At 45.1% G+C, this 26,822-nt stretch overlaps 4 protein-coding genes across 7 annotated transcripts in view; 1 reads left to right on the top strand and 3 right to left on the bottom strand.

The window, feature by feature from the left end:
- The window catches only part of zhx3a (zinc fingers and homeoboxes 3a), a 30,960-nt gene extending 25,566 nt beyond the window's left edge, over window positions 1-5,394 (top strand). For both annotated transcript variants that reach the window (XM_053867031.1, XM_053867030.1), the window contains exon 3: window positions 1,885-5,394. In XM_053867031.1, coding sequence (XP_053723006.1) covers window positions 1,885-1,918 — 34 coding nt within the window. In that variant the 3' untranslated portion in view covers window positions 1,919-5,394. The remainder of the gene's footprint in view (window positions 1-1,884) is intronic.
- On the bottom strand, window positions 5,387-13,226 carry top1a (DNA topoisomerase Ia). The gene is made up of 21 exons (XM_053867034.1): window positions 13,071-13,226; window positions 12,671-12,695; window positions 10,150-10,246; window positions 9,919-10,045; window positions 9,651-9,700; window positions 9,483-9,569; window positions 9,339-9,408; window positions 9,178-9,269; window positions 8,997-9,112; window positions 8,807-8,928; window positions 8,617-8,739; window positions 8,073-8,260; window positions 7,862-8,006; window positions 7,655-7,798; window positions 7,408-7,593; window positions 7,269-7,337; window positions 7,062-7,176; window positions 6,861-6,988; window positions 6,704-6,798; window positions 6,480-6,629; window positions 5,387-6,412 (listed from the first exon to the last, which is right to left on the bottom strand). The coding sequence occupies exons 1-21, from the start codon at window positions 13,101-13,103 to the stop codon at window positions 6,310-6,312; spliced, it is 2,265 nt and encodes a 754-aa protein (XP_053723009.1). The 5' UTR covers window positions 13,104-13,226; the 3' UTR covers window positions 5,387-6,309.
- Window positions 13,227-14,804: 1,578 nt separating this feature from the next.
- cyldb (cylindromatosis (turban tumor syndrome), b) lies at window positions 14,805-24,053 on the bottom strand. 3 transcript variants are annotated; one of them, XM_053867736.1, is made up of 16 exons: window positions 23,974-24,053; window positions 23,362-23,902; window positions 21,910-23,295; window positions 21,349-21,820; window positions 20,872-20,992; window positions 20,282-20,529; window positions 20,034-20,202; window positions 17,980-18,112; window positions 17,715-17,819; window positions 17,029-17,108; window positions 16,789-16,855; window positions 16,588-16,720; window positions 16,004-16,112; window positions 15,809-15,927; window positions 15,538-15,742; window positions 14,805-15,341 (listed from the first exon to the last, which is right to left on the bottom strand). In XM_053867736.1, the coding sequence occupies exons 4-16, from the start codon at window positions 21,784-21,786 to the stop codon at window positions 15,166-15,168; spliced, it is 2,103 nt and encodes a 700-aa protein (XP_053723711.1). In that variant the 5' UTR covers window positions 21,787-21,820; window positions 21,910-23,295; window positions 23,362-23,902; window positions 23,974-24,053; the 3' UTR covers window positions 14,805-15,165. The 3 variants fall into 3 exon arrangements, with proteins under 3 accessions (XP_053723711.1, XP_053723710.1, XP_053723709.1); XM_053867735.1 differs by having other exon boundaries at window positions 21,910-23,667; window positions 23,789-23,902; XM_053867734.1 differs by having other exon boundaries at window positions 21,910-23,902.
- LOC128760410 (glutathione hydrolase 7-like) lies at window positions 23,067-26,162 on the bottom strand. Its single transcript, XM_053867815.1, has 11 exons — window positions 26,123-26,162; window positions 25,994-26,061; window positions 25,866-25,925; window positions 25,620-25,801; window positions 24,781-24,868; window positions 24,578-24,702; window positions 23,974-24,053; window positions 23,556-23,667; window positions 23,362-23,496; window positions 23,229-23,295; window positions 23,067-23,158 (listed from the first exon to the last, which is right to left on the bottom strand). Exons 2-11 carry the CDS (start codon window positions 25,998-26,000, stop codon window positions 23,067-23,069), a joined length of 948 nt encoding a protein of 315 aa, XP_053723790.1. The 5' UTR covers window positions 26,001-26,061; window positions 26,123-26,162.
- Between the last annotated feature and the right edge of the window lie 660 nt (window positions 26,163-26,822).

Genomic DNA, 26,822 nt, shown 5'->3' with positions numbered 1-26,822 from the left:
CAGTTAGGAAACGTGAAAATGAAGAGCTGCTAGGGCCCCATATGTGGCCCCTAACCTGCCCTCTCTCCGCACAAAAGGTACAGAGTAATGCGATATTAAATGGATGGTTATATTAGCTTCAAACTTAAAAAAACATAAAAAAAAACCTTAAACTTTTTTTTTTTACATTTTTTTTTACAAATTCTAGAAAATAGTTTTCTTCTTTCTTATGTTTCTGTTTATGTTTAGGTTAGAAACCTCCACTCCAATATATCTCATAAAATTCATAAAGTTACAAAGTATTTTTCTTCTGCTTTATGTGTATTATCGCTCCACTTTCGGGTGTTTCATTGCCTGCCACAGTTCACAGGTCTCGTTCACAGATGTGGTGATGGGCTGATGAAGCTTCATGAAGCCTCACTCATGGTGCTCAATTGATGCAACTCTGGCACTAACGTTTCAATAAAATACCTCCTCCACTGAAGACACTGCGTCGTGAGGCTTCGTCAGCCCAGTTACTGTTGATCACATCTGTGTTTACAACCACAAACTTCATCTTAAATTTCTCACTAGTTCACCAACAGAGCAGCTCATGCGCAGGCGACATAAAGTGACAGAAGGGATTAGAGGCCATGGCCTGGTGCAGGGGTCATTGGCTGCACATGAACTCTTGACCTTGGAAAATGGTGTGAGAATACTGTAAATGAGTTTGGTGGTTCATGAACCAAGGAAACTAACGTGAATTCCACTGAACAAGAGGAAGAATGACTAGTCAGTGTAACTGGAGGTACATGTTGCCTGCGCCAAAAAAGGCTGTTCACCTTATTGATCAGCTGGAAACAAAGGCAGATACTGCATATAAGACGGACGGTCGACTTTATTCATCGATTTGGAATTGAGGTTTTATTTAATAACTCCAGCACCCAGAAGGTGGACGTTTAAAACGATGACACAAGCACTTTTTAATGTTTAGAATCACGCTCCATACTTCTATTTTCTGAACTTGGATTATCCAAGGGGGGGGTTAGAGGGGCAGCAGCTGACTTGAGGAGGCCCTATCAAAGCGCCTCAGTTCTCCACTTCACTTGAAGACAGAAGATGATGTTGGGATTTAAAATTCTTTCTGCCGATGTCATTGTAGCATGGATGACTCGTGTCGTGTAAGATGGCACCATGGAATCGTGTGTTGCCAGTCATGACCTAGTGGTGACTGTTCAGTGTGAAGGGTGAGGGACTGACTTCCTGCCCGGATGATCCCCTCTTCTCTGGATCGCTGTGGTCTCCAGGCAGCGTTTAGCTTCACAACACACCAGGCATTGCTTCCCTAGATGCTTGTGGAAACCGGTTATCCCGAACATCTTGTTTAAACTCCTGATTCTTTTACATAGAATCAGAAATAAACAGATGACGGTGGTCGAGGCTAATTTCTGTGAGCATCTGGGCCGTGAGATGGAGAAGACAGAGACATGAAAGGATAATACATGTTGATATTAACGTCTTCCAAGTGGCTGAGGAAAAGATGGAAAAAGTGAAGGTTGCAATGGTGAGATCTGGGTGAGGATAAGCTCCTCTGAGCCAGTGGAGAAGAGGAAGACCTAAAGGTCACTTCTCCAGGGGGTTATGATGACCAACTTTCTGACCTTTGACTTGAGCTGCAAGATACCGGTAAGTCAAGAGTTGTTTCAGATGGACCCTGCTTCATGAAGGTCCATCGGCCCAACCCTCTCAAACTTCATTCATTCACTGGAGACTTGGAGTAGACCCTGGGCTCCTCTGTGTCAAGAGAAGAGAGTGAGGAGAAGGAGGGCTCTGACTGGAGCTCTTCAACCCTTTTCATTGTTTCATTGATCCAGAAGACGTGGTGGCGCTCACTGTGTGTGTATGTGTGTGTGTCTCGTGTGTCAGGGATGGCCTGAGGATGGAGCTGCTGGAGGTGTGATGAAGAACATGACGTGCAGAGGCCGGCTCACTCCCTGGCTGATTCATCCAAGTGTTCATAATGACAGCAAATGTGATTGTAGCTGGACCGTTGGACTCTGACTGTAACTGTGAATACCCCTCCCATCCTCCTCCTCCTCATCATTCTTCCATCTGTCATCACTTCCTGCCATCTTCAAAAAAGAAAGAACTTCTCACCTCTCAGTCCTGTGATGTTTAAGGCTTTCATGCTTCTTAGTGGTCTTGTGGGGAGGGGGCACAACGAGGTCAGTACAAGGGATCAAAGAAAAGAAGGAGACGACGCACACTGACTGGAAAACTGACTTGAATGAACCAAGAGAGGCGAGGAAAGGGTGAGTGGGAGAAATATATACATATATATATATATCTCTTTATATATATATATATGAGTGAAACTGCACTACAAAAGAAGGTTGTACTGACTGTGGAGATGTGGAGATGTTGTTGTTGGCTTTGTGATATTTTTTACTTTTTTAGCAACCAGTACTTCAGCACTGCCTTGAATTTGACTTCATTTGTTTTCAATCTACTCTTCTCTAGTCACTGTAAGTCCAGATGCAATAATTTTCATTTGTGTTGGTGATCACTTCTGCGCTACACGCAAGAGACTCTATATATGAAATGCACTAATGAAGAGAGCAAAGCTAAAAGTCACACTGCCCCACAGCGAAGCTATCGACGGCTGTGTCACGATCAATACACTACACTGCCCTGCAAACTGAACAGAGACACGCCTGTCACGCTACCGTTGCCTTACTCAGCTCTGTCTATGTGTTGAAATGACCGCTTCCCAGCTACTGTGCTGTCCTGTTATTGAAAAGACATGAAAAAAAAAAAAAAAAAAAAAAGCAAACAGACGCGTCGATGGGCACTGCATCGGTCTTTATCTGTGAAAATTATTGTGCTGCTTTCTGTACACTTGGAGATGTTTTAAGCTGTAATCGTATCAAACATGGCGAAAGAAAACAAAAAAACAGAACCAATTTGGTCCCGAGACACTGACAGAGTGAGATGTTCTGCTAGCTAGAGAGCCAAATGAGGAGGCCTTTGCTCCTCTTGTGTTTCTACAAACATACCATCACTACATGAATCCCAACCAAGCTGCGTCCTTGTCAAGCTGCTAAGAGCTACGAACGGTGCTATACCATCCAAAGTGAAACTGGAGCTCGAGCTCCTACCAGCAGTGTATGCACTTGTGTCGAATGTTGCAAACATTTACTTTGGTTTGAGGTTAGTGGAATCTGGACTTACGGTGTTCTGATCACTTTTATGAACTAGTCTTGATCATGAAGCACTGTTGTATCATCATTTCTACACTTCTGAATCTTTACAGAATAAACTGAATACTCACCGAGGGACGGTGTTCTCACTCTGTCTTCTGCACAGAATTCACCACCTATCAATTATTCCACGGTCACGCTTATCCACAGGGGGCACGAGGTGCGAGGTGCGAGTACTCCGTAGATGAACTGAAAGGAATTCCATAGTCAAATTTAAAGAATTTTCAAGCAGCATGAGCTTTGGGTCATGACAGAGAGAGCAAGGTCCCGGATACAAGCGCCTGAAATGGGTTTTCTCTGAAGTGCGGCAGGCGTCTCCCTTAGAGATAGGGTGAGAAGTTCTGTCACTCGGGAGAGGCTCGGAGTAGAGCCGCTGCTTCTCCACATTGAGAGGAGTCAGCTGAGGTGATTCAGGCATCTCATCAGGAGGCCCTCTGGACGCCTGCCTCTGGAGGTGTTCCAGACATGTCCAGCTGGGAGGAGACCGAGGGGTCCACCCAGGAGCAGGTGGAGAGATTATATCTCTACGCTGGCCTCCAGTCGGAGCTGGTGGATATCGCTCGGGAGAAGGCCGTTTGGCGTGACCTCCTGAAGCTGCTGCCCCCGCGACCCGGCAACGGAAAAGTGGGCAACGATGGATGGCATTTCCTTTGTTATCGTGGGCTTATTTTCCCTCCGCAACTCTTCCTCCAACTTCGGTTTTACTTCCTCGGAATATAAAATATAAATCATGTCTTAAATGTGGTCGGTTTTATTTTTAACTATGACTCATGGCTTTGGATTTCATGTCCGTATTTCCGCAACTGGCATATTGAAATGCTGAAAATTATATATTCTTTAAAATAAAAAAAAAGAATCCCAATCAGATTTGTTTTAACTGCAATAAAAATGTTTTTACTTGGTAAACACATCTTAAAAATTCAACCATTTACTTTATTCATTGGACTGAAACAACTAAATCGTAACTTTTATGACTCAACCCTTGCTTTTGTATGATACCTTTCCATTGGTACACTGCGTTTTTGGCCGCTGTAAAATAAATATCGCTTTAATATCGTGTCAACAATCGTTAAATTAAAAGTCCACATGACGTTAGTCTTGACAAAAATAATGCATACAGTGACAATTCAGGTGACTCTCGCACACACCACCGTCTTCTCCCCCTGGTATATTTACATTTATATCGAGGGATTCCGCTCCACTCTCAGCTGGCGGCTCAGTATCCTGGACTCTGATTGGCTGAGCGAAACATCGTCATCCCTCCTGTACGAGACTTTTGTCAGTTTGCTTCAGCTTAGCACTTGATACCGGCTATATTTTTAGGTTTTCCTTCAAGTCTTTATCGACTTTCCGCCTTGCTTTCGCTTACATTGACAGCGTGCGCTGGAGTCCAACAAGACGTCAGTCGAGGAGAAATGGTACATGAGACTTTCGCAACTGCCGCCGCTGGACAAGATATAAAATACTGTGAGAAACGCGCTCAGTTGCTCGACAGAACTTAGTTTCGACCAGGCAGTGAAGAATCAATCCATCTTCCAGGAAGCTGCGAGTTTTTCTCCTCAGGGTTTCTAGCATGGATTTGTAAAGACTATTGAAGACCGCCATCTTGTGGCGAAGGAGAATCACTGCGCCTTGTTTTTGAGAGACCTGCGACTGTGCTGCAAGTCGACTTCGCCTCTTCCATCTCCTGCCCACATATGTGGACGTGACAGGTTTGACTTTCACTGGCCAATTTTGAGGCTGAATCCATTGTAACATACAAGCTGACATTTTAGTCACTGTAGCATTTAGATTAACAGTCTACAAACAAGGGCATATTTTGCAGAAAAAGGAGCCTTTCCTTGGCAAACAAAGTCTTTCCTTTTGAGGTGAATTCCTATCCCAAATATCAAACTGAAGCACTCAGGTTTACATCTCAAAGATTGACCGAGTCCTTGCCAGTGTTAATACACGCTTCCTTGAGAGGATCGACATGTTTGGAAAATGACAAGGAGGCAGACTGAGAAAGTCGACAGTGAAAACGGCGTCTAATAAATAGCCAGCTTTGACAAGATGGCGGCTGCAGATCTGACCTCACCTGACCCCAGAAGCCAAACATATTAACCACGATAGCGACGAGAAGAACCGAACCTGGGGCGATGTATATATATAGTTCATGTAGGATTTTATTCATTTACCTACAATAGGAATAAAACTCAAAACACATGATAAAAGGCTAAGACAGGAAAAGGTGAACAGATTCTGGGATGTTGACGTCACAGCTACGCATCAACTCCCCACATGTGAAACAAAATGGAATAAAATGAATTCACATTAAAAATGTTACATTTCAGGATCCGCTCTTTACACATATGAAAAACTTGCTAAAACTGTAACAGATTGATGATTTTCTTTTTTTTTGGCAAAGTCATTTCCCTCACATAGTTCTCTCTGAAAAATCAACTGACAGGAGCTTAAATACATTATCATAGCATTATTTTTCAAGTAACAAAGGGGAGTCGTTTCTCTTTTGTCTAGAAAGGATTGTTAAGTTAGGAGGGGTGTGGACAAGTGATTGGGTTCACATTTACACCGATAACAAAGTCCCTGATAGAAGCTGATAGATATATTCACATTCTGCTGCTTCAGTAATATTGAGGAGGCCGCGCGAGGCCTCCCATCACCGTTCTGCTCAGTCCAGTTCAAACGCTCGTCCTCGGGCGCCCAAGCGCGTCCCAAACTCACATGTCACTGAAAGGCGTGTGGGTGCATTAAGGAATTTGACTTATGAAAATATAGAATCCATACATGGTTGAATGCGGGCAGCTGAAATACAAAGCGGTGAGCAGAAGATACAATTGTTTTTGCTTGTACAGTAGCTACAGGAGCACAGAGTTCGAAGTTCAGGCATCGTCTCAAAGGTGAGAGGTTCTTAAGTTTGCCCAGACTTTGCCTTCACCTGCTCTGACGCCTGATCTCAGATCAGATATTTACTCCAGCGTGGCCTCCTCGTGTCTCACCGTGGTCAGGTCCGGCCGTCCAGCAAAAGTTCATCGGCTTTAAAAAAAAAAAAATGTTTCCTTTTTAAAAAGTTAAAACCACAAAGTTGGACTTAAAATTCGTAGTCGTCCTCGGCCATGTCGATGGCCCAGGCAAACTTCTCGCGCTGGGTTTTGTTGTAGATCTTCTCGATGGGGACACCCCACTTCTTGCACCTGGAAACGGACCAAAACTCTGGTGAGATCCTGGGCCGCCAGTTTGGAGACTCTCAAGCAGACGTACCAGGCCACGGAGATGCGAGGATCCAGGTAGTTGAGCTTGGAGGTGCCCAGAGCAATCTGCTTGTTTTCTTCACGGTCAGTCGCCTGCACTTCCAGCTTCATCAGCTGCTCCTCTATCCGCTGCACAGCTTTCTTCTTGGTCTCCACGGCCCTGCAAAGGTACAGCATGAAGCCCACCTGGCAGCAGACAAGACCACTCACGGGCAGCGACGTGCGGAGACGTACTTTTTGGACTTCTCATCCTTCCGTACTTTGGCATCAGCCTTGGCGCTCTTCAGTTCTCTCCTGGCATCAGACAGCTGGCCTTTCTTAGCGTCGATCTGGGCAGAAGGAAACGGGCCTTGAGCACCATGACACCTGAGAGACGCGTTGAAGAACACACCTTCGTTTGCAGGTTCTGCATGGACTTCTCAAAGGTCTTGGGTGGAGCTCTCTGATGGTTACACAGGATGGCCACAGCCCTGTTCGCCCTGTTGTAGGAGAGAATCTTGGCCGGGATGTTGTCCTCACCTGACGGAGGCAGGCAATGGCGTGAATGGAAAACCCATTCGGGGTCAGTGAGCAGACTGGGATCGAGCCTTACCGTTGGTGAGCTCCTTGAGCTGCTGCTGCAGGGTGATGGAGGCGTTGTAAGTACGGAACACTTTAGCCGTCAGACCTTCCATCAGCTCCTGTAGATGTTTGTTGAGGATTGATGTCTAGAAGCGGACAGGAACCAAATTAGAAGCAAAATGGAGACGCCAGACTGGGTCACCATTGATGGGTGCATTTGCATGCACCAATGTCTCACATTGAGTCGATCGAACAGGTCGTCGTCTGGGTCTTTGTTTTCCGTAAACAACTGAAGATTCTTGAACACCTGGGAACAGAGCCAACATGAACGACAGCGACACGGTGGAGGGGAGGCAGCACAGGCGGAGGCCACTCACCCTCTTCTCCACGGGCACCTGGTTGTAGTAGCGGATGGAGTCTTTACCCAGGAAGTCGAACTCCACCACAAACTCCTGACCGTCTTTCTCAGGGTAGAGTTTGATGTGTTCGATTCTCAGCGAACAGCAGCCCACCGTGTCGGCCGTCTCCCCCTCCTCCTTCTCGTTACCAGCTCTCAGAGCCAGCTGTGGAGACAGAGCAGCAGGGTGAGCGTCGGAGCGCCGCCGCCCTCCATCACCACCTCACCTTGTCGATGAAGTAGAGTGCCACGGCCCGCTGCCGGATCCGCATCTCTTTGGACTTCCAGTCTTCGCGGTACTGGTTCCTGATGCGGTCGACGATCTGCTTGAGTTTGCGGGCGGTTTCGTACTTCTGCCAGTCTTTCTCCCCCTGAATACACGAGCGTTGCATGTCACCACTGAAGCACTGAGCCCAAGGCCATCAACTGCCCACCTTAATTCTAGAGCTGGGATTCAACATGATGTACTTGATGGAGCCTTGAATGTTCTCCGTCCACGACACCAGCCAGGTCACCTTGTTGTCATGGCGAACCTCCTTCCACCTGGTGCCAGGAGGCGGCTCAGGATGCTTGGAGTCTCTGCAAGCCAACGCCGGTCATCAGACATGTCACGTTTGCGTTTGGTGGCTGCCGTCTGCCACTCACTTGCTGCAGTTCACGATGATGTCTTTGGGCTGAATTCGTCTTTTCAGCATGCCCATCTTGGGGTGGTCACCACGACCTCGGAACAGACCCGGGGGCTCAATGCGGAAGTTGGCGATTCGCTCCTTGTGGTTGTCCATGATGCAAAACCCGTATTCCTGCAGGAGGCGCTCGTTCTCGGCTTTAATTTTCTAACGGGGAAAAAAATCCTGTCAGTTTTCAGATGCAGCTGGGAAGCATTTAAAAAGCGGTTCAAACATGTGGCTAACAGAAATGCGCGTTGTATCTAGCATGTCCCACAACTGGCCGCCTCCTTTTGCCAGTGTGCAGGCGTCTGCAGACCCAAGAGGATTTAGGTTCTGACAAAGCTTGAGCTGCCTTCGGCAGGGCCTTTAACTCAAGTAGCCTCATCTAGTCAGCATCCTGAGAGTGCCCTCTACTGGCAGAAATATTAGCTGCTGTTGTTGTTGTTGTTGTTGTTGTTGTCGTTTCACAATATAGTGAAAACTGCTGATATATCAGTGATACACGTCTCGTGTGAGCTCACCAGCTTGTCTTCCTTGGACATGGCCTTTCTGGCTTCAGACTGGGCTTTGAAATATTCGGCCATCTCACTGAAGTCACACTTCTTCAAGTCGGTGATCGTCGCCTTTTCCTCAGCAGTCATCTCCTGCAGAAAACCCAAAGGTCAACACTGAGCTTCAAGTACTGTGCCGCCTCTCAAGCGCCACGCTCACCTTCCTCCAGTCTTTGAAGAAGTTTTTGCGGAAGATGTCCTTAGTGGTGTATTCGTGGTCCAGCATTTTAGCAAAGAAAGTGGCCACTTCTTCGGCCTCGGGGCTGAGCCGCATGGGCTCCCCTGAAGCGTCAGTCATGCATCAGTGAGGCTCGTACAGACGGATTTAGTCTCGCTGGCAAAGTCCTTACCATCGTAGTAAAACTTGACCTTGCTGGGCATGGGCTCGTACGGAGGAGCAAACACGGGTCCTTTGTGTTCCAGGAACTTCCACTTGACACCATCAGTGTAGCGCTCCTCTTCCCACCTGGAGGCACGAGAGCGGCCGTGAAATCTCATGGACAGTTGAGCTCATCTAGACAAACAAATCACCATTTCCATTTCTCCTCGGGCTCCTTCTTAGCTTTCTTTTTTCCATCAGCCACTTCTCCTTTTTTGTCTTTTGTCTTTTTAGGCTTGGTGTCCTAAAAAGGGAACAATAGTTTTTCGTAACATACAGAACATTCAAAGCAGTCCATGTCAACTCAACTCACCTCTTCTTGTTTCCTTTTCTTGGCCTTCTTCCCATCTTCAGTCTTGATTTTTTTGGGTTTGAATTCAGAGCTGTAGAAATGAGGAAGTGATTTTCATACTCGCTACTAGGCAAGTAGTGAACAGAAAACGTGGGCTCTACTAACTCGTCGTCATCCCGCTCCCTCTTCAGAGACTTGGCAGGTTTAAAAGAATGGTAGTCGTCCTCTGGCTCGGACTTGACATGGAAGGGGCTGAAGAAACACACGGCATTTCAGAGACAGAGTTTCCAATTGAAAACCTTCATGATCCAGACACATGTAGGATAAACAAACCTGCCAAAGCCGTTCTCCTCTTTTTTCACTTTACCATCCAGAGACCTCATCTGCAGGAACAGTAGATAAGTAAGCATTATAGCATTGTCGTACAATGATTTTATCCCTCGAGAAATAGAGAAGCACTAATATCATCCTAAAGAACCATGAGCCAAAATTATATAATTTGTTATAAGTCCATTCGACAAGTCTTTCAATGGTTCTTGTAATGCCTTAGGAGAAGCTCCTTCAACTGATGTGGCTAACAGTGCAACACTTAGATTTTCACCTTGTCTTCCTTCCGCTTCTCCTTGTGCTTGTCTTTGTCCCTGTGTTTGTCCGAGCCGCCATCTTTATGCTTCATTTTGTCCCTTTCCTTGTCTCTGTGCTTCTTTTCGGAGGAGTCCCTGTGATCACTGCGATGGAGGCGGAGTTGTGACCAGATTATTGAAAAACAGAGGTGGTTGAATGAAATTATTGAACTTGTTAACACGATGTCCTCTCTAGGAAGACCACTTACCCATTGCCATGTTTTATTTTTTCACGTTCCTTATCCTTCTTGTGATCTTTGTGTTTGTGCTCCTTCTCTCTATATTTATCTTTATGCCTCTGCACATCTATAAAGAAAGTCAATGTTAACATTCTTCACGTGACCAATGACCGCAAGGAAGAAGAAACAGTGTAATAAAAAGTGTCTGATATTACACCATCACCTGACATTTAAGCTTTTGACACAACTCTTAGGCACTCAGTTTTCTCCAAACACTCGCATGAATCATAGATGCAACAAGTTCAGACTTGAAACGCAACACAGTAAAAGTTGAAATTGTTTTAGGCTGTCTCTATGCTTAAATTGAAAAAAAATCTATTTTGGATGATCCAAAATAAGTGTACCATGTGATACTACACTTTTATTAAGTTTAGGAACTCATCAAGACTGAGTCTGTGAATAAATACACGAAACTCTTCTCATTCTTTTTTTTACAGCAGACTTGCTTTGTTTTTACTTCAGTGTTTACTCTTATCCCACTTAACCCATTTGTCTGTCTGTCTATCATCTTAATTGGCCTACTCACTATAAAGGAAATTGTTCAAGAGGGCACCATTTAAAATACAATATAAGGCAGGATAGATTTCAGTGCCAAAAGGTTCATTTAGTTTGTGATTGATTCTCTTCGGGTAGATGTCAAAGGTGGCAACCAAACAACTCATTTACAGGCAAACAGAGGCTGTATTAAGCTAAACCAGAGCTTGCTTAAAGGAGGCAATTTTAGTTTCTTCACGTTCATGATACACACAAAAAATAAATAAATGACAATATTGGAGAGGTCACCCATGGGGGAAATACACAAGAAGGTGCCAGGTTGGTTTGGATGTTTGATCTGATGCTAACTGTCACAACAGTCAAGCTCCACCAATGCCTCCAGGTAGGAAATGAGAGGGGGGAAAAATAAGTACAATAGATTTCCCCACTCAAAACCAATAAAGTACAAAGTGTTTTGGAATTCCAGATCATCCCAACTTGAACATCTATAATTTGTACCAGTAATGGGTTAGTTATTACAGGATGAGTCACTTCAACAGGAAGAGAAAACATATAGGACCCTTCTCAAACATGACCGGTAAAACCAGGAAGGTATCCACTCTTAAGATTTTTAACCCCTCACTCTACTGATTACATGCAGCCAAGTGTATGACAACTATATCAATGATAACAATGACCTACATCCGGAGGTTGAGACAAGAAACGACACTGAAGTTTGAAAACTATTAGCATCATCAACAGCACACGTCACCCTTCTAGAACACAAAGGAAGCTGCAGGTTTGGGGTTTGTTTCAGGAAGGGCACAGGTATTCAGTGTTATGAAGTGTATTATCAAGTTAGTATCAAGTGTCATTATAAATGAAACTCCAAACAATAAATGCCACCATATGTGACCAAATTACAAAAAACACACAGAAAACAAACAGTAGTTTGCCTTCATATCTATCAATTTTAGTCACTGAACGACAAGAATTCAGAGAAATTGTTTGAGCTGCTGACATGCAAACCCAGGTATAATCGACTGACCTTTGGGATCAAAGTTTATCACAGTATGATACAGCTACACTAGGTGCTTCATAATGATTCTCTAGAAAAGCTGAAAACGCCCAAGTGTGGTCTATAGGGAATCCTTCGTCACTTTCAATAAACAGTACATTCCAAGCGAATTTCAAGCACAGACAAGATAATTTGAGGACTGAAATAAATCATCAATATATATCTCCACGTAAGAATGAGGAATTGATTCACACAGAGACAACAAATAAAAATACTGCAAGAGTTACTGGCACTGTTTGGAATGTGTGTGTGAACTTTTCTAATATACATTTGTTGGAATAACGCTGATGTTTGTATTATATGCCTAAATAATTTGGTGTTAAAAGTACATGATGCTATTCGTTGGCCTCTCAACCAAAGATCATTTCAAGTGCCATCACGTGAGACCATTTCATTGACTCCAAGTAACACCACGTTATAAGAGGGCAGCGCTTTTGAAAAACGTTTGAGCAGCTAAAAGTGAGCTGCATTTTTAACTTTAAATGGCAGGACATTTTTTACTGCTCGGCTCCAGTAGATGTGAGCAGCCCTGAGCATGTCTCCTCTCAGCCATCTGCAGCTTCACTACAGTCAGGCCGCTACAACGAAAAAGAAAATGGCGCAGAGACTAAGTCCTCAACCCCCAAACCCTCACTTTCAACGATGAAATACGCACTTAAAACCTCACCAACAACACGCCACAAGGCGTTAAACTGATAAAACACCTCCGATTGTTTCCAAATAGCGGCTCAAATCGAAAAAACAACACCGAGAAGCCCTTGAACAAGAGCTTCCATTTGAACAATAGGCGCTTGTGAGTGAAATAGAGGACTTAGTCTCTGGACGCCATTTCTGTCCTCTGCTGAGAACTAACCTGACCATGCATACGAGAAGTGAAGCCGACCTGATTCTGTCGCCAAACACCGCTTGAAACTCATGCGAGGGCTGTCATGAACTTACCGTTGACTCGAGAGCCACCATCGATCTGGAAAAACCAAGAAACAAACGATGGTTACAACGCGTTGTCGCTAGATAGCCGGCTAACTAACTTTGAACTTGCGGGATAGCAATGCTAGGCTAGCAGCTGGAGCTACATGCTAACGCCATGTTAGAGCCTCGCTCTGTGTTGGAGCTGCCGACTCTGAACATTAATTTCAGCGATACTTCGTCTATTTACGAGGCACAGATCAAATGTATGGTGACGATCAAACTTGTCAGTGCTCTCAGCAGCGAGTGTAAACCCGCGAGCAGCCACTACTCAAAGCCAGCCAAGTTACCCTGTCAAGCCTAACATTTGGAACAAAAACACGGCGTTAAATCAAAGATACGGTGAAACAAAAAGGCCGTTTTAAAACATTACCTTGTCCTCGTTGTGGGAGTGGTCCCCACTCATTTTAACTCGATGGATTTAAAAAAAGAAAACGGCAGAAAAGTGTGTGAGGTCAGCGTGGGCACTAACTAAGAGACCGGCGAGAGTCAGCGGAGTGAAGACGGAGCTGCTCGGTGGACAATTTTCAAGTCCCAAATGCACACGTCAGCGCATGCGCGACAATTTAAATGGAAGCAAGCCACATAGCTCCGCCCATGAACCGACGTGCGTTTGGATGGTTAGTTTACACGACATGCATTCACTCCCCGTTACAGGTGCCTCGTGAGACGGAAGTTGTTGACAAGAATTAAATTCTGTCAAATTTCCAACAGAAACGGTGGAAACGGACGTTTGACTTATTTTGGGACAATAGTTTTCCCGCTCGGATTAAGGAACAAAGACTGGTAACTGTCAACTACACTAAACTGTGTTTGAGAATCTTAGTAAATTATGACTGAGTTTATCAGATTTTATATTTATATATTAATTTTTTCATGATCAAATTTTGAAAATAAATGGTGTTTAAATAAATTGCGTTCAATTGTTATTTTTCTTGGCTTTCCAAAATTGTGTGAAACAATGTTTAAATTTAATAGAATTTATTTGACTTATTTGAGCATTAACGGAAACCATGTGTACAACTTGGGCAACGTACCGTCGCATCTGTCACATTTTGAGTTGCTGGACTTTGTATATCGCATGCTTTCACGTCTGAGCCATTTAAAGCATCACCAATATATTCGTGTAGAAACATCAGATTGAATGCAGTCCTCTAATCACCACATTTGTTTCTAGGCAGTTCTGACAAAACATGCTATACTCCAAGTCTCTGTCAGACGACTGAGCTTCAAACCAATGATAAACTTGATTTGGGTTGGATAAACAGCCAATGACCTTTCATCCGTCGAACCATTCCAGAAAATATCCCAGACTGTCGTCAACGCAGGTAATGCAAACAGGAGACCGGCGCAGTTGTACAACTAACTAAACACATTTGTGAACGTGCCTCAATCCTGAATGATAAACAGCCACTCCATCGTAGCACAGTGTCTCTCAGTGGCTACAATGGAGTACTACAAGCAATTTCTCTCATAAAAAAAGTTGCAGTTGTCGTACGAGCCTCAAGAGAACGCTGTTGTTCCATGTGCTGTAGTACTGAATGTTCTTTTTCCACTCACATGCGATTGCATGTGGTCGAGAACGTCTATAAGCAACACAAAGCAGGCCACGTGACCCGTTTTTAAATCTGCTTTTGTGCATAACGTGAACCTCCAGCTTCCTCCAGTCAGCTGGTTCACCGTTTCCAGTTGGGAAAAAGTTTTGGGTAAAAAAAAAAGTTTAAAATACATATTTATATATGGACTGAATTCCTGTGAAAAAAGGTAAAGTTCCTCTTCAAAAGAAAAAAAAAAATATATATATATACATACATACATAACACAGTGCATACACATCTGCGTCTGCTTGTTGTTCAGGTATTTTAAATAAAAATGATGGCTCAACATTTATACCACACCTGTAATGCTTCAAGTCAAAAAACACTCGTTTCGTAAAGGGTCTTTCATGTATCTGAAACATTTTTGGAATGTGAGGAATACTACAAGTTTGAAGGGAAGCACACAAGTTAATGGAAGAGCCCTCATGCTACTACTAAAAACCACCATAGCCGGTTCTCCTGGTATTATCAAACAAAACAGTGCACCAGCGTTTTAAAAAGTACATAGTTTATTTAAATATATCAAAGAACATGTTCATTACACAGACATGACATCATCAGACCAGTGCTTGTGAGGACAGTGTTTAATTTACTTAAGACTTAATCTTATAATTGTTAGCGAGAACCATACAACAGATAAAAGATAGTGATGGCAACAGCATTGGTTGACCCACAATGAGCAGATGAAGAGCATTACGAGCGCCGTCTGTCTTAAGGTTATCTTTATTCTTCAGATGGCGACAGTAAAAGCATCAGTTTTGGTCTCTGGAGTCGGTGGAAATTAGAGAAATTCTTGTTGATCAATAGCCAGGGTTGTGTTGTGAGAACATGTTGTTCACGTCCCCAGATACAGAAACTCCAGATTAGAGCTTAGGAAGCTGCGCTCTGATATAAAAACATATAAGAGTCACAGAGCAGCCTCCGAACCAGCTCAGGTGCGTGTGAAGGGTTGGCACGACTCTGCTCCTCCTCCGACTGAGACAGGAAGTCACCCACCTCCGGACAAGCCCGGATCTCAGGAATGTTGTAGCCGCTCTGGTCGTCACCTGTCAGGGCAGCGCCATCGGGATAAGACATCAGCTCGAGAGCAGATAAAACCAAGCGGATGACGTCAGTGTCTTTATCTATCACATGCTCAAGTCAGCTTTATCGCCAGTCATGAGTTTAAGCTTGGGTGGCATAACAGAGTTTGGCACAAACACTGTTAGTTAACAACCACTATTGAAAGAAGATGGGTCTCACCACATCGGTCTGCCATGCTGTCAAAGAAAAGCCAGGCGTGAGGGCTCGCGCCGTACTTGACGAAGGACACGTAATGGCTGGTGTGGATGCAGAGCACGGCGAACAGCTGCATGGTCTGCCTGGCCGCAGGTAGGTCAGTGGGAATGTGAGCTGGAAGAGCCAGCGCTGTGGGCGTGTGACCCTGCCGCGACGGATGGTTGTGCACCTTCAGAGACAAGACGGTCAACACCTTTCCACCAAGACCTTCAAGCTGCAACATTCTCTAGCGCACCTGCGTGTTGCAGGTGGCGCAGTACTGCTTGATTCTCCCCGGCTGAAGTTTGCGATCGGCCAGACACTGAAGGCACTCGTGCTCCGCCCACTGCCCACAGACGAAACATTCCCGCACGGCTGGACAGAGCAGTAGAGGAACCATCAATGGGGAAAAGTGCTGAAGAGAACAGCGGCTGTCTTGAGGCTTCCTTACAGCTGTACAAGAGGTCGGTGAGGTCCAGCTCCGTAGACGGGATGATGTGAGAGAACATCTTGTACTTGTTGCCAAACCTCGGCATCTGAACCATCAAGCAGGATGGCCTCTGTGGGAAGACAAGTAGGGCGTCACTAGAATGCAACAATGAGAACAGAGTAATGAGGACGGAATTGCAGTAGGATTGTCACGTGCACGTCATGTCACCCGACTTATATCCCATCTGATCCCTGACTTCTCAGCCACGTTCTAAAGACCTGGAGCTTCAACACTGAATTCGTTTCTGTTCATCGTAACTTCAGCAACACACAAATACCTGGCCTTATTCTGGTCCGATTTTAGCTCCTCTTTAAATTAAACAGCAGCATACAAGAATCAGAGCGACCTCCCAGTGGGGAGGTTCTTCTTTACATGGTGTCAGAGAGTACACTTCAGAGTCTAAACAAAGGAGTCCATCCAAGAGCAAAACATGTACAGTGATAAGTCGAGAGTTTATTACGCGTCAGACTTCAAGGTTGTGCAGTTAGAGAAGCTGCAGCTAGACATTTCTGATGTTGAACATTACACGCATGAATTTGCATTACCTCTTCAAACTTAAGGTGGCACGACAGGCAGGAAGTGTCCATCAGCTGCTGGACAGTGGGCACGTCTCTCAGCTGCTCTTTCTCCAAGAAGATCTGAAAGGTGTACGCACCCTGCGAGGTTTCATGCCTTGACCTGAATAAAGAGGTGAGCATTTTGACCTTAAAACAGGAGGAGGAAATAAACATCGTTTCAAGCCACACCTGAGTTTCAGAAGTGGATCCATACAAAGCGCCTTTTGAAATAAGACTGTAATGAACTCCTCTGGATCTGCAGATGAAAAGATATCATCAGAACCGAACGACAACTTGGTTCTGCTATGATTTCTACCCGCCTACAGTCTGGCATTCCTAAAATGACACGCATCATGTCATAACCCACAAACGGCCTCACTTTTGAGACACACAAAAGCAAGTTAAAAGTACTGGCAGGGATGTACCAACCTTTCTCATGTGTCCGGAAGGTGTCACAGCCCAGCTGTCTGCGAAAGTTCATCACACTTTCTGCAGGTACGAACCCCTGCCTGCAACAGAACACACACCTTCACTACGTAAAGAATAAAACATCAGTTGTTTCCACAGATTATTTTTAACAAACAGAAGCAAGAACAATTCATAAAGATGATAATAACGAACACGTGTTGATCACGTTTCCGACTTCGTCTCGTCTGCATCTTGAATTCCTTTTTAAATTGGGCCATCACAGTTCATTAGCCCTTGTGCGTCCCAGTCATTATTCACAACGCCCAAGAAAACATCTGTGGTTTAACCACGACCTCAATAATTCAGTTCCTCAGAAGTGACGAACAGATCAACACCGTCGTTAAAACTTTCAGCTCCACCTTCTGCATACATTAAGTGTCTCTTGGCTCAGCAAAACTTGAGAAAATGACCCATTTGTACAGCTTTACTCAGTATGTTGGCCTCAACCAGTCGTCCAGTAAGATGTGACTACATCGCCCGCTCGCTGGCAAGGCGTCGGTTCAAAACTTACGTTTGGTTTTTAAACCAAGTCGTGGCCTTGCTCCTTTCTACCATGCTCCACAACACTGGTTAACTTCTGTTACACGTCCAGAGGTCCATGTATAAACATTGGGGTGAATAGGAACACGTTGCCCCTGTTGTCATACCTGCGTAAACGGTTGACTATTTTCCTCAGACTACAAGTGATGGGTCGCTCTGTGTCAGCAGATCTTCGGCAGATATTATCCAGAGTCACAGAGGAGCTGAACAAGCTAGTGAGAGGCAAACAGGAGTTTGATTGAACCAGCAACACTTTACGTAGTCATCTATTATGCATTTTTCAGTACATAAAACATACATAATTTATAGAACTGTTTCAGGAAGCCTCAACAGCCCATTTATATAATGGAAAGAATGCAGAACTGGTGCTACCTGAAGAGGGTGGCATCAAGGTAACAGGAGTTGATGTGACCCTGAATCCCCTTCATTTTCCCCACAAACACGGACAATGCCTCTGATTCAGGAACCGGCGCTGCATCTTCCCCAGAGTCTTCATATGGAGGATCTGGACAAAAAAAAAAAAAGAAATTCAGTTTTGCATTTTTTGTCACCTGGCTGTTATTTCTCTTGTCTTAACATGATGTAAACAAGCAACCTAAGGGTTACAGCCCCCATAACATTTGGGTCACACCAAGCACAAAGAATAATGTTATTTCACAGGGGAAATAACATAAATATGCTTTAACTGAAAACATCAAAATGTTAATTTCATTTGGTCGCCACTGTTATTTCGCCTGGGACAGAAACAGAGTAGATGAAGACGCAGGACATGACAAGAATGAAAAGAATCCATCATTCCCCAGGAAATTCAGTGATTACAAGACTTGTTTTTCAAAATTTGTCCAACTCTCTCAACAGCAGAGCTTGTTGGAAAGATTTCACTTTTAGGTATATCCTGTGATAAAGCAAGGAATCAAGGAACAGGTTATTAAATCGGGCAAATATCAATATACCTAAGGGGGAGATAATGTTTCCAAGGATGAGCTGGGAACCATAACTATGGAAAAACATGCCAGGAATAAATGCAAGTTGCCGTGTGAAACAGCACAGGTGTTTGTGTAGCACCCTACAGAAGGTGAAGTGGTCTGACGTTTACAAGCGTACAACCATTATGCTATTTTTCCTTTGTCATTTATGGATAGAATTCAGTACTTGCATATTTCACAGTGCATTTCTTTAATATATTTTGCATAAATGAACTGGTTTGACTTGATGTAAAATCTTTAATCTGGTGACACTGTGCTGGCACCGTATTAGGTCACGCAGAAAAAAAAAAAAAGCTACACAACCAGTTAGAATTTACTGCTGCGCCAACAATTGCATGCATGATAAGGAAACGGGAACATGAACTGTCCGATTTGACGGCAGGCTTCGGTTATCGAGGAGCACCCAGGCATTTATGACATTGTTTTATTAAAACCGGAACTTGTCAGTACTCAGCTGGCATCTGCTGTGCTTACTCGCCTGCCCGTAACTTCCTGTAGTAAATGTCTTTTCAGAAGCCAGTTTGAGCTGCAGATATCACACTTCACATCGAGGTTGACCATTTGTGTACTGGCTACCAGTTCTGCCGTCATCTTGCCCTCACCCTATCATGGGCAGGAAGTGTTTTTGCATGCTGGATCAGCCTCACGCACATGTGACACTCACCGCTGGGGGCCAAAACCGGCCCGCCAACTCACTGCATAAATAATTAGAATTGAAGAGAAAAGACCACCGAAACAAAAAAAAAAGTACAATGAAAACTAGTTTGAGATTTGCTGTTCAATAAAATGTAGATAGAGGGGAATCCACTGGAAGAGCAAACTCGTGTATGCTGTGCTATGTAAATGTATCGTGACATAGAGACAGCAATCATGGAGAGGGAGTCGTATTTAGCTTAGAGTCTTACTTCCTTTCAGACTTGCCAATCCGTTTTGTTTGGCCTGCAACTTACATTCTGGTGATTCAGTTCGACATCAGTGGTCCAATTCAAACAACCATCAGAAAGGTGATGACCTCAAGACCTGACAAAATAACTGAGCCTGTTCTGTGCTAGGGACGATTCTGTGTATCGACCTGGATCGGACGCAATACCAATTTTTTTTCCCCAGGAACCACTTCGATCCAATCCACAGGCCCAAATGCTGAAATTAAAAAAAAAAAAGTCTCTTTGAATTCATGATGATGTGTCTAACAAGGTGCACAGCCTAGTATTTGTGTTTGTTATTCAATTATCTCAATATTTTTGCCATGTTATTCTTTTATTTTGGCTGTTAAAAGTTTTACTTTTTAATCAACCCAAAGCATTTGTGGGCTACTTCAGTGGTGGCAGTGTCACGCAGTGCAGATCCATAAACTGAACTTTAGGAGTGAGAAGCAGGAAGCAGCAGATCGGAGTGGACGGAAACTTAAGGCTGCAGTCTGGAGCCATCCCTACTCTGTACCTGGAGGCGGTGTGCAGGCTTCAGGGGTCTCTGTTACACTGGACGAGCGGGAAAACCTGCTATCCGGGCTGCATTTGGTGATGGGAACAAACAAGCCTCTGTTCCCTTTGCAGGTGAAGTACCTCTGGCCTCCGTACTTGCCGTCCGAGCAGCCATTCACCTCGTAGTCCTGCAGCATCAGAGCACAGAAGAACTGCCTCACATGAAGACTTCCACAATTTAAATTCTACCGTCGACTCTGTACTGACCAACTCAATGCCAGCCCATTCACCCGTCTTTCCAGGTGGAACGCCTATCCAGTGTAAGACTCCGTACACCGTGACCCCGGTGTTGGACACCACTTCCACCATGGAGCCGACGTCCAGCGGTACAGTCAAAGGGCTTGGGCACCGACTCTCCGTGGCGCTTATCTGAGAAAGGTCATCGCTGAGTCGTCGCTCTCGTCTTCCGATACTGGAGAGCGAGTTGATGCGCGTCACCGCTTTCCTAGTTAAACCTGCACATATGTGGGATGGGTTGAGGGCAAATTAGTCATATGACATTTTTAAAGCTCGTGACATGCCTTCTAAAAACCCTGACCTCCAGCTAACACCGAGCGGTACTGGCATAGGTATGTTGAGAGCGCTATGTGCAAAAATGCACAGCCATGTGATGCATCTCCTGTTCTGCATTCCAGGACAACTCAACCAGTCATTCCAGTTATGCACCGGAGTCACAAGTGCTAATGTCCCCAGCCATGTAACGTGGAAATCTGCAGGGGGCTGGAAGGCGTGACGGTGTTATCCAATTAACAAACGCCTGCCACCTTTACAGCACATCCTCCCCGGGCGTCCCTTACCTGCAGTTTGGCTGTCTCGCCACTTGGGCACGGCGCTGGAAGGAACCACCTGGATGATGTCAGCGGCACTGAAGAGGGGGAGAGGAGGTTGCTTCTTGGAGGACAGACTGTTTTCACCATCCTAAGACACAGGTGACTTTACATCAGATCCACAAACTAGACCTCAGTTCTGATCCATGCATGGAACCATCCAATAAAAGAAGGAAGCCCATTTCTGAGGAAACTGCATTTTAACTCAGGAAAGAGTAAAATAAATGATGAAATAACCAGGGAGAGGAGAGGAAACCAACCACAAATTAAGATGATGGATGGATGGATGGATGGATGCACACACACACACACACACACACACACACACACACACACACACACACACACACACACACACACACACACACACACACACACACACACACACACACACACACACACACACACACACACACACACACTTTACAAAGGATGTTGTAAACTCACCACAAACTCCAGCTCGAAGGCGACCATGAGCAGGTCATCCTTGTTCTCCTTCCTCCCGACCTGCATCAGGTTTTTGACCACCGCCGGCAGGTGGCCCTTCTTGTACTTCACCACCACCAGGTCGTCCTGCGTCAGCTCGCCGATGGCGGTGAACAGCTGGGGGTTACACAGCAGCTCCAGCCGCTTGCTGCTGGACGAGACGTAGAGAAGCAGCTGGGCCTGGTGGCGGCTGAGCGGATACGTGTCCTCCTTCCTCACGATGCCTCCGTGTTTGGGGCTCCCCGCGCTGCTGCTCCCGCCACAGTACAGGAGACCCATCAGCTCCCCGTGCGGGGTCTCCGCTTCCACCCGGCCGATGCATCCTCGACAGAAACCCTTCCTCGACTTCCCTCGAATCACGATGAAGAACTTCTCCTTCACGGGACTCCTGGGCTCCATGTGTGCGCACTCGCTGCTGCCCTGCTCCAACACGCTGAAATGGAAATAAGGAAACTAAGTGTGCGCCAAATAGCAACAGGACCAACTATCTGAAGGTTAAACTTTCTTTTTTCTCTCCCTTACCTTGAAACGACAGCTCACCAGAGGATACCGGAGAGAGAGTACTAGATCAGGTTACAGCGTTTTCGCTTCCATTGACTGTGGAGAGATCAGCTGTGCGCGGTGATATCGGTGTCATCTGCCCTGCAGCTGAGGTGAGGCGCCTAATAGTGACCTGTCGCTCAGCGGCCACGCCCCAATAACGCAGCCACGCCCCCCGGCATCGGGAGTGAGCGTCGTTTACATGAAAGAATGAAAAGAAGGATTTTGTGGTCTAGAACTAAAACTGTTCATTAAACTATCAGCCAAAACGTTTACTTAAAAAAACTCCATAGAACAGAATTTATTTCCGTCGTTTTTTTTGTTCTATTAATATAGAAACTTATTCAATGAAGACAGTAAAGTAAGTTTTTTCATGACTAAAATGTGATTTGTCAGTTATTTAACAGAATTCACCTGATCTGTTTTGTTGCTGTGGACTCACTTTCATATTCCACTTACAGTAATTGAAATTCATTTCTTTAATGGGTAAAAGAAAAGTCTCAGGATTTAAGGAGCTGCAGTGGGACTCCGGAAAATAAATGTATCTGTGCAGAGCTTTGAAATTTAAAGATCAACCTCAATGCATATTCATGTAATATTTATGTAATTAATTTTGTTACATCTTATTTATGTATTGTCCATTAAAGCAGTCCATCATGCTGCAAGTATCTCATTTGATATGCTTCAAACTAGAGACGTAGCGGCTAGATCAAAGTCATTTTATTCAATACTAAGTGCTGATGTGGACAACTTCCAATGCAGGTCAGTATTATGTCATGAGGCGAGGTAGTAAACCAGTACTTTGTATTGTTTGGACCCATATTTCCTGTCAGTGACTATTTTTTTTTCCTGACCTGTGACTTGACATTTATAGTCTTTACATGCAGACATGAAAATAATTCCACCTACCCAAAGGCTTCATGTTTAATGATATCTACTCCTCAGATGAGGCTGACTCCTTTGAGTCAAGCTTTGAGTGACATGTTTGTTTCTGAAGACGCTTGTGTCTGACTCGTCCGCTCCCGTGATGCTGCTGGTATGTGTGACTGACACTATCTCTCTACAGTGAGTGTGTGTGTGTGTGTACTGAACATGCTTCCTCGAAACCTAGTTATGAAAAATCTTTATTAAACAGCAAACTATCGAGCTGTGACGGTGAGGGTGTTGAAGGCGTCCCGGCTTCTAAGGACTCCCCAAACCGCCATTTTCTGACCCCCTTGTGGATTCCTGACTGTCAAAAACAAGTCATTCCCGTGACAATGGTCAGTGACATGACAGGAAGTCATCGGTCATGGACTCACGTGTTATGTTTGCCTGAAGGGTATAGTTGTTGTTGTCTACCCCACGGTGGGACAGGAAACTGAACAGCTGGAGTAAACGAGTCACACAATGAAAGAGCGTCCCATCACGAAGACTCCAAGTCTGTGATCAAACCTTGGTCATGACGTTCAAACTGCACGAGCGCGCACAGCTCAGCGCCATGTACATCCCACATTTGTGTCTGACTGGCACCACTATTATGGGCATCACAGTTAATAGGGGCTTCTTTCCAGGCTGGATCCTGCTCCTCTGCACAGACAACACACGAGGAGCCCCAGCTGTCAGCAGCACGTTTCACGCTAGCGCACCTGATGACTTTGTGCTTGGATGTTGCCCGGCCAGGAGAAGTCCAGCACAATACTGTTGAGCACTACTCCTGATCTAGTCGTGATTCTGCTGCCGAAAGCTCTGCTCATGGAGCTGCAACATCAAAGAGGAAAAGATAAGATTTTGGAATGCTGGCACGGCCAGCAGCACATAGCAAACATATCCTGCTGGCGAGTCCACAACAAGTCAACTGACGGACGGACGACCTCTGCACCTTTCCACCAACACCAAAAGATCGTCTGACCCCATTACAACAACCTGGCCAGCTGGTCGGGTTTTATACGACTGGACAGAGCTCCACTCCTGCGCTCCAGATGCGTTCAAGTATCTGGTGCAAGCAGAGAAAAGGAGATCGATGGCATCGCTGTACAAGAGTTTATTCCTGTTTGTAGAATTTACCTGAGTGTGTTGGTGAGCAGGTCAGTGACAGAAGAGTCAAAGGAGATTTCTTCGACAAAAGCTAGCGTGGTTTTCAAGGCCTGATGAGGAACAGAGCACAGGTATATTCAACACAAATATAGAAGTAATCAGAAAAAAAACCTGACCAAACTACTTCTTATAGAAAACGCAGAACAGTTAGACAGTACACAGTTTTCAGTTTACTTTGTTGTCAACCTGACAACTTTGGCCTTCCTCTCCACCTTCTGCCTGGAGGTTCCAACATCTTCATCTACCAATGTACTGGCTCTCTCTCTCTCTCTCCTCTGTACATGTCCAAACCATCTCCATCCAGCCTCTCTGACTTTGTCTCCTGAACACGTGCTGTCCCTCTGATATACTGCTTCCTGATCCTATCCATCCTGCTCACTCCCAGAGAGAAGCTCAGCATTTTCATTTACCAGTTTACCATGAAACCAGAAGAAACAAGCAGAATCTAGCAAAAGCTCTGAGCCTTCAATAAATTCTCTGAAAGTCCCAAGGGCATGCAACACTCCTAATAGGCTCACATCCCCATCAAAACAGCACTTGCTCTTGTTTCTTTAAAATAAATGCGGTCGAGTACCTCCAGAGTCCAGCTCTGCGATCCATTTCCTGTCATGTGTTTCTCTCTGAGGCGGAAGCTGGCCAAAAGCTTGAGAGCCAATATGAGTGCGGCACCCGAGGCAGGAGGGGCCTGAACGATAAAGTCTGTGACAAAAGCACCAGATGTTATCAGGCTACTTACATAATCACGGCCTTCAAAGTCAGAGGAGTGTACAAATGTACCCTCATGCCTGCCTTCCACTGGTTTTGCAACTTCCACGCTGTAGTTCCCAATGTCATCACTGCTGAGGACGCCACCGTTTGCTCGCACCTGAGTAGGAAAACATTCCTTCATGAGGCACCTTCTCAGTACTGGGAGCTTGACTCGCGATTAAACTTGTTTATCTAGTGTCACCATTTCGTTTTTCCGGGGAACCACATGTACTGAACATCCGTTGTGATCTCTGGCCTGCTGCTACATTGCACCCTCAACATTTCCACCTGTCGTGTACTCAGCCTTTACTTACAAGTCTGCTTGGTATCGTCCCTACAGAAGAAGGAACACAGTAAGATTCCACTTGTACCAAAAGCTTGACTATAGAAAAAAAGGCTTGTTTTTTATTGCTTGAATTTGAAGGTTGTAGCTTCACAACATTCTTTCAAAAACAAATGTGTTTCTCTAGACTTCGCTAACATGCTTGTGCACTCATATATTTTGGCATGGTGCTTGCTCTTCATCCAAACACAAATCCCACACCTTGGCTATGAGTTTTTGTCTGTTATACTTTCAAAGGCATTTTTTATTTCAATGAGATAAGAAATGTGGTCTTAACGCAGCCTTTAACTGCCCAACTTCCCAGCTCCCTCTGGTTATCGAAATCATAGCCAGTTTTTATATGCGTTCTGTTATATAGTAGATTATGTTCCTTAAAGTCTGAGCTGACTATCAAATCTGACTGCATTTCCATGCTTTATCATCATCAATTTTGAATTTCTGAAGTCTGTATGAATTTTTCCCGTATGACGTGACAAAACACACCCACATTCATGTATCTTCGCTTTAGCTATGTCAGTCTCTCCACCTCATTTTGGATCTCAAGTGCCACTTTCCCGTGGTAGAAGCTGGACACGCCTCCTTCCAGGACTGCAGCGAGGCCAGGCATCTTCAGGACTGAGCCAGGAACCAGAGGTCGGCCGTCTGGCAGAAACACGGTCCTGAACTGCTCTGATAGAGGCTCTCCTTGTATTTGTTCAATAGCCTCAGCTGTGAAGAGAAGCTCCATCATCCTCCGATTGTTACTTGTCGCCATGAAGCGGATTAAACTCACCGAGACTGTGAGACACGTTGACTCCCTCTCTGGCCAGACGGGTGACTCGAGCAACAACATCTGTCCAAGATAAGCTGCTTTTTTGTGAATAGAAAAGGGTGACTCTTGAAGCAAGTTGACACCATTACCTTCCATACAGTTTGTGAGCGTGGTGTAAACCCTTCAGCGCACCTGGCACTCCAACCAACAGACCTGCCTGACAGACAGAAAGACAGACAACTAAAGACTGCTTCAGTGAAGGAGCCATCACCAAGTACCTTCTGCTCAAGGCCATTCTGAAGCATCTCCTCTTTCAACATTTTGGGGGTGGTTTCTAAAAAATCCAATATTTTAGTTTCATTTTTGCGGATGTCATGCACCAGCATCACTCCACCTCTACAGGAAACAGAATGATCTGTGAATTCAACCATACAAAAAAAAAAAAGATTTAGGGAACATACCCGCCGACACCGGAAACATGCGGCTGCACAACACCCAAACAAAGAGCAGCGGCGATGGCTGCATCCACGCTAGATCCATGATCCTGTAGGACCACCTGACCCAGGGCTGTGCAGAGGTCATGGTCACACACCAGCAGACCTTGTTTGAAAATCTCACCAGACACCAGAGTGAGTTGCATGGATCACGTTTACACAATATTCTGAGCAATACTACTCACCAAATGTTCTCCAATGTAAATGTGCAGAATCAGCGCAATGGTCACGCCGACGGCAAAAACAATGGACGAGGTGTAAATAAGTATCAGAGGTAGCTCTCTGGAGGGGTCACGTTTGGGCTCCCGCAGGTCCAAAGGGTCATCGGAGTCCAGCTGCTTCAGAGGAATTTCTTTTGGCAGTTGGTGGGGCACTGTATCACATGAAATCAAGGTCAAAATACACAAGAATAAAAGCTACGCATCACTCCTGCAAGAGCCGTGACGCACTGCAGCAGTAGACGCTCACATTACAAGAGACAAAA

This window comes from Synchiropus splendidus, chromosome 6 (assembly GCF_027744825.2).
Source record: "Synchiropus splendidus isolate RoL2022-P1 chromosome 6, RoL_Sspl_1.0, whole genome shotgun sequence".
NCBI lineage: Eukaryota > Metazoa > Chordata > Actinopteri > Syngnathiformes > Callionymidae > Synchiropus > Synchiropus splendidus.
Note: the sequence above shows the minus strand (reverse complement) of the source record. Positions and strands in the feature narration are given on the sequence as shown.